The sequence below is a fragment of the Hyla sarda genome, chromosome 8, assembly GCF_029499605.1.
Source record: "Hyla sarda isolate aHylSar1 chromosome 8, aHylSar1.hap1, whole genome shotgun sequence".
Classification (NCBI taxonomy): Eukaryota; Metazoa; Chordata; class Amphibia; order Anura; family Hylidae; genus Hyla; species Hyla sarda.
Window position 1 is genome coordinate 6,084,888 of NC_079196.1, and position 11,474 is coordinate 6,096,361.

The window sequence follows — 11,474 nt, forward strand, 5'->3', positions numbered from 1 at the left end:
GAGGAGGAGGTATGATGGGAGTGCGCCCCCTGTGGTTACACTATGGTGTCTATATAGAGATAATTGGAGGAGGTATGATGGGAGTGCGCCCCCTGTGGTTACAGCATGGTATATATATAGAGATACGAGGAGGAGGTATGATGGGAGTGCGCCCCCTGTGGTTACAGCATGGTATCTATATAGAGATAATAGGAGGAGGTATGATGGGAGTGCGCCCCCTGTGGTTACAGTATGGTATCTATATAGAGATAATAGGAGGAGGTATGATGGGAGTGCGCCCCCTGTGGTTACAGCATGGTGTCTATATAGAGATAATAGGAGGAGCCTCATGGTGTATACCTACCTAGTAACAGCGAGCGACTGCGGGGCACAGACTCTGATGAAGAAGCTTGGGAAGTTTTATTTTTTTTAACCAGCGTAAGTATTAAATAGTCTAAAGATTTAGGAGCCTGCCCTTGAGTTGGTCCCCCGGGCCCCCATGGAGGGTCCTGTTCTCCTGACTCCAGTTTGGCATTTTCTATGGTATCAGTGTCTACCAGCTGCGCTGTCACATGTCCGTCATGTCCGGCAAAACCATCCTGGAAATGTCATCGCCATCCCGGCTCGCGTGAGGCCCAGATGACAGCGCTAAAGATTATGACAAAAACATGTGATATATTTGGTAAATTTGGCTCCTGTAGCTTTAAATATCTCCCAGCGCCTACTTTTATATTAAAAAAGATTGTAAAATATTTATTGTCGATGTTAAATATGAATGAGCTGGGGCCAGTACTTACCGGTTATGTTACAGTAAACACGGACAGGTCCGAGGGGGCCGCTTCCATCCGAGTCGATGTAGTAGTAATCGGAGGGGTAACCCTTGTGTCTGTAGGCCTCACAGGACTGTTCATACAATGCTGCAAAGGGGTTAAAAAAGAAGAAACAATGTTACTATTTATTTATTAGGTTCAAAAAGAATTTGCTAACTTTTGTTTATTGTTATCCACAAGGATCTGGCGTCATACTTTAAGCCCATAGACAGTGTTTCCCAACCAGTGTGCCTCCAGCTGTTGCAAGACTACAACTCCAAGCATGCCCAGACAGCCAAAGGGAGGAGAGGGGCTTCCTGTCCTAGAAACCGAACTGGAGGGGACAGAAAGCGGCTAAAAAGTAACAAAGGGGCCTCGAAAAGAGGAATGGAGGGGTCAGAGGAGTCTGGAGGAGGACATAATGGGATGGAGGGGTCAGAGGAGTCTGGAGGAGGACATAATGGGATGGAAGGGTCAGAGGAGTCTGGAGGAGGACATAATGGAATGGAAGGGGTCAGAGGAGTCTGGAGGAGGACATAATGGGATGGAGGGGTCAGAGGAGTCTGGAGGAGGACATAATGGGATGGAGGGGTCAGAGGAGTCTGGAGGAGGACATAATGGGATGGAGGGGTCAGAGGAGTCTGGAGGAGGACATAATGGGATGGAGGGGTCAGAGGAGTCTGGAGGAGGACATAATGGAATGGAGGGGTCAGAGGAGTCTGGAGGAGGACATAATGGGATGGAGGGGTCAAAGGAGTCTGGAGGAGGACATAATGGGATGGAGGGGTCAGAGGAGTCTGGAGGAGGACATAATGGGATGGAAAGGTCAGAGGTGTCTGGAGGAGGACATAATGGAATGGAAGGGGTCAGAGGAGTCTGGAGGAGGACATAATGGGATGGAGGGGTCAGAGGAGTCTGGAGGAGGACATAATGGGATGGAGGGGTCAGAGGAGTCTGGAGGAGGACATAATGGAATGGAGGGGTCAGAGGAGTCTGGAGGAGGACATAATGGGATGGAGGGGTCAAAGGAGTCTGGAGGAGGACATAATGGAATGGAGGGGTCAGAGGAGTCTGGAGGAGGACATAATGGGATGGAGGGGTCAGAGGAGTCTGGAGGAGGACATAATGGGATGGAGGGGTCAGAGGAGTCTGGAGTAGGACATAATGGGATGGAGGGGTCAGAGGAGCCTGGAGGAGGACATAATGGGATGGAGGGGTCAGAGGAGTCTGGAGGAGGACATAATGGGATGGAGGGGTCAGAGGAGTCTGGAGGAGGATATAATGGAATGGAAGGGGTCAGAGGAGTCTGGAGGAGGACATAATGGGATGGAGTGGTCAGAGGAGTCTGGAGGAGGATATAATGGGATGGAGGGGTCAGAGGAGCCTGGAGGAGGACATAATGGAATGGAGGGGTCAGAGGAGTCTGGAGGAGGACATAATGGGATGGAGGGGTCAAAGGAGTCTGGAGGAGGACATAATGGAATGGAGGGGTCAGAGGAGTCTGGAGAAGGACATAATGGGATGGAGTGGTCAGAGGAGTCTGGAGGAGGACATAATGGGATGGAGGGGTCAGAGGAGTCTGGAGGAGGACATAATGGGATGGAGGGGTCAAAGGAGTCTGGAGGAGGACATAATGGAATGGAGTGGTCAGAGGAGTCTGGAGGAGGACATAATGGGATGGAGGGGTCAGAGGAGTCTGGAGAAGGACATAATGGGATGGAGTGGTCAGAGGAGTCTGGAGGAGGACATAATGGGATGGAGGGGTCAGAGGAGTCTGGAGGAGGACATAATGGGATGGAGGGGTCATAGGAGTCTGGAGGAGGACATATCGGAATGGAGGGGTCAGAGGAGTCTGGAGGAGGACATAATGGGATGGAGGGGTCAGAGGAGTCTGGAGGGGGACAAAGGAGTTGGAAGGAGAACAGAGGAGTCTGGAGGAGGACAGAAGAGTTTGGAGAAGACAGGGTTTTTTTTATTTTTATTTTTATAATACAAATACTGTGTACAGTACTGGTCAGACCACACATAGAATACTGTGTACAATACTGGTCAGACCACACATAGAATACTGTGTACAGTACTGGTCAGACCACACATAGAATACTGTGTACAGTACTGGTCAGACCACACATAGAATACTGTGTACAGTACTGGTCAAACCACACATAGAATACTGTGTACAGTACTGGTCAGACCACACAGAGAATACTGTGTACAGTACTGGTCAGACCACACATGGAATACTGTGTACAGTACTGGTCAGACCACACATGGAATACTGTGTACAGTACTGGTCAGACCACACATAGAATACTGTGTACAGTATTGGTCAGACCACACATAGAATACTGTGTACAGTACTGGTCAGACCACACATAGAATACTGTGTACAGTACTGGTCAGACAACACATAGAATACTGTGTACAGTACTGGTCAGACCACACATGGAATACTGTGTACAGTACTGGTCTGACCACACATAGAATACTGTGCACAGTACTGGTCAGACCACACATGGAATACTGTGTACAGTACTGGTCAGACCACACCTGGAATACTGTGTACAATACTGGTCAGACCACACATAGAATACTGTGTACAGTACTGGTCAGACCACACATAGAATACTGTGTACAGTACTGGTCAGACCACACATAGAATACTGTGTACAGTACTGGTCAGACCACACATAGAATACTGTGTACAGTACTGGTCAGACTACACATAGAATACTGTGTACAGTACTGGTCAGACCACACATAGAATACTGTGTACAGTACTGGTCAGACCACACATAGAATACTGTGTACAGTACTGGTCAGACCACACATAGAATACTGTGTACAGTACTGGTCAGACCACACATAGAATACTGTGTACAGTACTGGTAAGATCACACATAGAATACTGTGTACAGTACTGGTCAGACCACACATAGAATACTGTGTACAGTACTGGTCAGACCACACATAGAATACTGTGTAGAGTACTGGTCAGACCACACATAGAATACTGTGTACAGTACTGGTCAGACCACACATAGAATACTGTGTACAGTACTGGTCAGACCACACATAGAATACTGTGTACAGTACTGGTCAGACCACACATAGAATACTGTGTACAGTACTGATCAGACCACACATAGAATACTGTGTACAGTACTGGTCAGACCACACATAGAATACTGTGTACAGTACTGGTCAGACCACACATAGAATACTGTGTACAGTACTGGTCAGACCACACATAGAATACTGTGTACAGTACTGTTCAGACCACACATAGAATACTGTGTACAGTACTGGTCAAACCACACATTGAATACTGTGTACAGTACTGGTCAGACCACACATAGAATACTGTGTACAGTACTGGTCAGACCACACATAGAATACTGTGTACAGTACTGGTCAGACCACACATAGAATACTGTGTACAGTACTGGTCAGACCACACATAGAATATTGTGTACAGTACTGGTCAGACCACACATAGAATACTGTGTACAGTACTGGTCAGACCACACATAGAATACTGTGTACAGTACTGGTCAGACCACACATAGAATACTGTGTACAGTACTGGTCAGACCACACATGGAATACTGTGTACAGCACTGGTCAGACCGCACATAGAATACTGTGTACAGTACTGGTCAGCCAACACATAGAATACTGTGTACAGTACTGGTCAGGTCACACATAGAATACTGTGTACAGTACTGGTCAGACCACACATAGAATACTGTGTACAGTACTGGTCAGACCACACATAGAATACTGTGTACAGTACTGGTCAGACCACACATAGAATACTGTGTACAGTACTGGTCAGACCGCACATAGAATACTGTGTACAGTACTGGTCAGACAACACATAGAATACTGTGTACAGTACTGGTCAGGCCACACATAGAATACTGTGTACAGTACTGGTCAGACCACACATAGAATACTGTGTACAGTACTGGTCAGACCACACATAGAATACTGTGTACAGTACTGGTCAGACCGCACATAGAATACTGTGTACAGTACTGGTCAGACAACACATAGAATACTGTGTACAGTACTGGTCAGGCCACACATAGAATACTGTGTACAGTACTGGTCAGACCACACATAGAATACTGTGTACAGTACTGGTCAGACCACACATAGAAAACTGTGTACAGTACTGGTCAGACCACACATAGAATACTGTGTACAGTACTGGTCAGACCACACATAGAATACTGTGTACAGTACTGGTCAGACCACACATAGAATACTGTGTACAGTAATGGTCAGACCACACATAGAATACTGTGTACAGTACTGGTCAGACCACACATGGAATACTGTGTACAGTACTGGTCAGATCACACATAGAATACTGTGTACAGTACTGGTCAGACCACACATGGAATACTGTGTACAGTACTGGTCAGACCACACATAGAATACTGTGTACAGTACTGGTCAGACCACACATAGAATACTGTGCACAGTACTGGTCAGACCACACATAGAATACCGTGTACAGTACTGGTCAGACCACACATAGAATACTGTGTACAGTACTGGTCAGACCACACATGGAATACTGTGTACAGTACTGGTCAGACCACACATGGAATACTGTGTACAGTACTGGTCAGATCACACATAGAATACTGTGTACAGTACTGGTCAGACCACATATGGAATACTGTGTACAGTACTGATCAGACCACACATGGAATACTGTGTACAGTACTGGTCAGACCACACATAGAATACTGTGTACAGTACTGGTCAGACGACACATAGAATACTGTGTACAGTACTGGGCACCGGTGTACATGAAATATATAGTGGAGCTGGAGAGGGTTCAAAGATGGGCAACCAGGGTAATACGGGGAATGGGAGGACTACAGTACCCAGAAAGATTATCAGAATTAGGGTTATTTAGTTTAGAAAAAAATAAGGCTTAGGGGCGACCTAATAACTATGTATAAATATATCAGGACAGTACAGAGATCTCTCCATGATCTATTTATACCCAGGACTGTATCTATAACAAGGAGGTGATCTAATAATATATATAATATATCAGGACAGTACAGAGATCTCTCCATGATATATTTATATCCAGGACTTTATATATAACAAGGAGGTGACCTAATAATATATATATATATATATATAATATATCAGGACAGTACAGAGATCTCTCCATGATCTATTTCTACCCAGGACTGTATATATAACAAGGAGGTGACCTAATAATATATATAATATATATATATATATATATATATATATATATATATATATATATATATATATATATATATATATATCAGGACAGTACAGAGATCTCTCCATGATCTATTTATACCCAGGACTGTATATATAACAAGGAGGTGACCTAATAATATATATAATATATCAGGACAGTACAGAGATCTCTCCATGATCTATTTATACCCAGGACTGTATATATAACAAGGGGGCATCCTCTACGGTTCCTACACCAGCACAGACGGGGGTTCTTTACTGTAAGAGCAGTGAGACTGTGGAATTATCTGCCTGAGGAGGTGGTCATGGGGAAGTCTGTAATAGAATATAAAGGGGTCTGGATGCATTTTTGGAGAGTAATAACATTACAGGTTATGTATATTAGATTTATAGGGACAGAACATTGATCCAGCGATTTATTCTGATGTCATATTTGGAGTCGGGAAGGAATTTTTACCTCTAGTATGAGGGTTTTTGCCTCCTCTGGATCAACTCAACTCAATAGGGACTTATTAGGGTTATAGGTTGATTTTGATGGACTCTGGTCTTTTTTCAACCTGATGAACTATGTTACTATGTAGAGGAGTCTGAAATTAAACAAAGGATTTTTGAAGTAACAGGAGTCTGGAAAGAACAGAAGAGTCTGGAGGAGGACAGAGGGTCTGGAGGGGACAGAGGAGTCTGGTGGGGACAGAGGTGGATTACTTAATTGTGAACACATCTATGATCTACCAAGTGTATACGGGGAGGACAGAGACTAGCTGCTGTCTATGTGGATGCTCAGCTGCCAGTCACTAAAGGGATATGGTCACCGGACACCATACGATATAACTAGGAGTTTGTAAGAAAAAGCCATTAAGAATATAATAGCATTTTCTAATTTGTTTTTTTGTTGTTGTTTTTCTTTTTATTATAATCATCTAATGTTTTTTTTCTCTTTATGTTGCTGCCTTTAAGCCTAGAGAAGCCATTAGCGCAGATAGCGCTGACCATATCATTCTGAGGACCCTTGAAATCGGGTGAAACGTTCTCTGCCGAGAGCTCTGCCGGATATATTGCTTATCAGGATATTTTTATGGCTCTTCAAGTCGGACATTAATTAAAACAGCAATAATTATACATTCAGCAATTACGCTGTGGACAGTTTACGCACAAAGCCGAGAACGCTGAGATGGAAAATCACTATGCAGATGATTATTTCTTCAGTCGGGGTAATAAATGTCACCCGTTGTTGAACAAACACTCAAGAATGTGTTAAACGTCGCAGAGGACCTCGCAGTCCGTGAGACGTTAATGTAACACGTCTTATGGCTTCAGCGAAATATCAATAGAGGAACGGCTCGTTCATTATTTATTAGCCAGATGAGTCGACGAAAATTTCATTGTCCCGGCCTCTTAAATATTATACATTGGTTAGTGTTTTGTCTATGCCGGGGCTTGAGATGACACTTATATTGATAAATTAATTATACATTGATCAGTAGCTGATCTTTGATATATGAGAGGGCTGTGATCTAATCAGGAGAGAAAAGATGTAATACAGCGCCATCTGTTGGGCAAAATCTAAGGAAAAAAATATAATTTTTATGTTTTTACAGCACCACCTAGTGGCCAACTTAAATAAATAAATAAATAAAAATACCGTATTTATCGGGGTATACCACGCACCGGCCTATAACACGCACCCTCATTTTACCAAGGATATTTGGGTAAAAAAAGTTTTTTACCCAAATATCCATGATAAAATGAGGGTGCGTGTGTGCGCGTGTATACCCCGATATACCCCCAGGAAAGGCAGGGGGAGAGAGGCCGTCGCTGCCCGCTTCTCTCCCCCTGCCTTTCCTGGGGTCTAGAGCGCTGCTGTCGGCCCTTTTCACCCCCTGGTTATCGGCGCCGCTGCCCGTTCTGTCCCCCTGACTATCGGTGCCGGCGCCGATAGCCAGGGGGAGAGAAGCGGCGCCGACAGCCAGGGGAGAGAAGGGGCAGCGGCACCCATTGCCGGCGCCGCTGCCCCGTTGCCTCCCCCCATCCCCGGTGGCATAATTACCTGAGTCGGGTCCGCGCTGCTCCAGGCCTCCGTCGTGCGTCCCCAGCGTCGTTGCTATGCACGGCGCGGCGCTCTGACGTCATGCGCCACGCCGTTCAGCGCATAGCAATGACGCCGGGGACGCACGACGGAGGCCTGGAGAAGCGCGGACCCGACTCAGGTAATTATGCCACCGGGGATGGGGGGAGGCAACGGGGCAGCGGCGCCGGCAATGGGTGCCGCTGCCCCTTCTCTCCCCCTGGCTGTCAGCGCCGCTTCTCTCTCCCTGGCTATCGGCGCCGGCACCGATAGTCAGGGGGACAGAACGGGCAGCAGCGCCGATAACCAGGGGGTGAAAAGGGCCGACAGCAGCACTCTAGACCCCAGGAAAGGCAGGGGGAGAGAAGCGGGCAGCGACGGCCTCTCTCCCCCTGCCTTTCCTGGGGGTGTATCGGCGTATAACACGCACACAGACTTTAGGCTAAAAATTTTAGCCTAAAAAGTGCGTGTTATACGCCGATAAATACGGTAAATACATAAATGTGTGATAGTAATACAATAATAAAAATATTGTAAAAAATATTATCCGTGGCTTACCTAACTGTGGACCTCCAGATATTGTAAAACTACAACTCCAAGCATGCCCGGACAGCCGTTGGCTGTCCGGGCATGCTGGAAGTTGTCGTTTTACAATGTCTGCACTAGGAGTTGATTATATTTTTTGGCTTCTTCTATACCAATATTACGCCAATCTTTGCATATAGAATTGCATTCAAGCCACACCCCTTTTCCACAAAGACACACCCTTTTCCAAGTAAGCCACAACCCTTGTCGAACAAAAGTGTGTATAAATTTGTTAAAATATATTATTATTATTATTTTTATTATTAGCATCATCTTAATTATTATGATAGTATTATAATTATTATCATTATTAGTATTATTTTTATTATTATTATCACCTTAATTATTATGATAGTATTTTAATTATTATTATTATTATTATCATCTTAATTATTATGATAGTATTATAATTATCATTATTATTATTATTATTATTATTATTATTAGCTTTTTTTATAATGCAAATTGGTCTACAAATTTGGCATATTTCAAAAAATAAATGTCTCAATGATCTCAATAATAAAACAGACAAAAATTATCAAGATTATTATAATTATTATTTAAAAAAAAGTTGGAAGCGCTGAATTTTGGATTAAATTACTACTTGTATTATGTATCTCTATAACTTTAAATTAAAAGCTTCTATGGAGTTACCCAATGTGTGGCCCAACCTAGTGGCTGCAAAACTGCAACTCCCATCGTGCCCTGAAAAAATAAGTGTCAAAACTTCTACAAACATTGCAATACTACAACTCCCATTATGTTCTGACCAAACTACTGGAAAACTACAATGTTGCTAAACGTTTAAAGGAATCTGTCAGCTGTAAATGTTGCATATAGTTTAATGTAACTGAATCGCTATTAGGCTGATAAAACAAATTCTTCATTTTTTCTGGACCTGGTGTTAAAGGGGAATTCCAGTTATTATTTTATTTGACTATGCTACAGGGGCTGTAAAGTTATGTATCTCCATAACCATATGCATAATATAGTGTCTGTACCTGTGTGTGATGGTGGATTACGCAATTCCTATGTGATTTTCGAACCAATATTTATTTTTAACAGCATACAAAATTACACAGGTCTCGGATTTTTCCAGGTTTAAGTGCGGCTGAGCCATGACATCACTAGTCAGGTGATCAGAGGGAGCATGTCCTGATTCAATGGGTGGAGCAACAGCTGAGTGGGAGGGAGATCATTCTGCAAATAATTGTATTTTTGTAACAGCTGGAGGCATCCTGGTTAGAAAACACTGGTCTGTTGAATGGAAGGCAGCACATTTGTGTTTAAATAGGTAAGGTGGCTGATGGGTTGGAGGGAAAAAGTGACCTCACACTTACAAACAAGGAACTATGGGATTTGTAGTTTGAGAGTACCAACTCCAACAGGAAATATCCAGTTCAAAAAAAGCTAGCCACAGCCTTATGGTAATCTCACAACATTTAGACATTTAGCCCCAAGACAAGCGCAGACCCTTCCTAAGCATGTCTATTACTGTCTGGCAGGTAGTACTAAAATCACCTTATGGTGGAGAACCCCTTTAAGTCCAAATTTGTATAATAAAAGAAATGTATAATAAAAAAGAAATCACTTTTTTTCTATATAACTAAAGTGTCAAAGAGATAGAGCTAAGCTGCTGAAGTGCCACAGCCTATTTGCCTCCTTGCACCCCTTCCCTCCCCTCCCTGTCCCTTCTGATTGGAATCTGAGCCTTGTATGTCAAGGAAGCACAGGGAGGGAAGGGGGGAGCGAGGAGGCATGCATGACAATAATAAGGTGGGAAAGAAACAACATCCACATAAATAATAATAGTAACCAGACAATAAATAATGATCAAAAAATGCAATACTGGGTGAGTGTAATAAGTAGTGTTGCTCGCGAATATTCACAATTCGAATATTATTCGCGAATATCGCATATTCGTGAATTCGCGAATTTCGCGAATATAGCGCTATATATTCGTAATTACGAATATTCGTTTTTTTGTTTTTTGTTTTTTTTTCTTCACAGTACACAACACAGTGATCACCCCTCTCTGCTTCCAGCTTGTGTGGTGTAAAGAAGGCTGTAATACTACTGTGTGAGACTGGCGTGCAGCAAAAATTCGCATATGCGGAAATTAGCATATGCTAATTTTCGCGTATGTTCTTTGTATATGCTAATTTTCACATATGTTAATTTTCGCATACGCGAATTTTCGCATATGCGAAATAAAACGAGAATATAACGAATATGCGAATATTCGCGAATATATGACGAATATTCGTCCATATATTCGCGAATATTCGCGAATTCGAATATGGCCTATGCCGCTCAACACTAGTAATAAGATGCTCATGTGTGCCTGAACCTCAACCTTCAATGCACTTTGCTCATCTTCTTCGGGGTGCAGCCCCATCAGCTCAGACAGAACTGATGCATTTCTACAATGTTGTAAAATATTGACACCTTTTACATATTGTGCAAAACCACAGCTCCCCATATGCCCCAACAAAACTTAATGAACCATCACGGTTTTGTTGTCAGGGAATGATGGGAGTTGTTGTTTTGCAACAGCTGGAGAGCAGCAGGTTGGGGATTGTTGTTCTATAGTGTAAGGATCCGCATTAATGAAATAGAAATTGTGACATAAACCCTGATTTACCACCCAGTAATACCAGATATAATCTGCTTTATTAAAAAGATGATTACTTCAGACTTATCTGGATCCTTTCAGATACGTCGCAGCACGAAGTGCCAAACCTTCCCCATAACAGGTTTATTAATGCTTC

The 11,474-nt window shown here is 43.4% G+C and overlaps 1 protein-coding gene across 1 annotated transcript in view; it reads right to left on the bottom strand.

Moving 5' to 3' along the window:
* Positions 1 to 11,474, bottom strand: part of CNTNAP5 (contactin associated protein family member 5) — a gene marked incomplete in the record, with an annotated part of 569,649 nt that overhangs the window by 196,001 nt on the left and 362,174 nt on the right. The window contains 1 exon segment of the mRNA XM_056536567.1: positions 777 to 896. Coding sequence (XP_056392542.1) covers positions 777 to 896 — 120 coding nt within the window.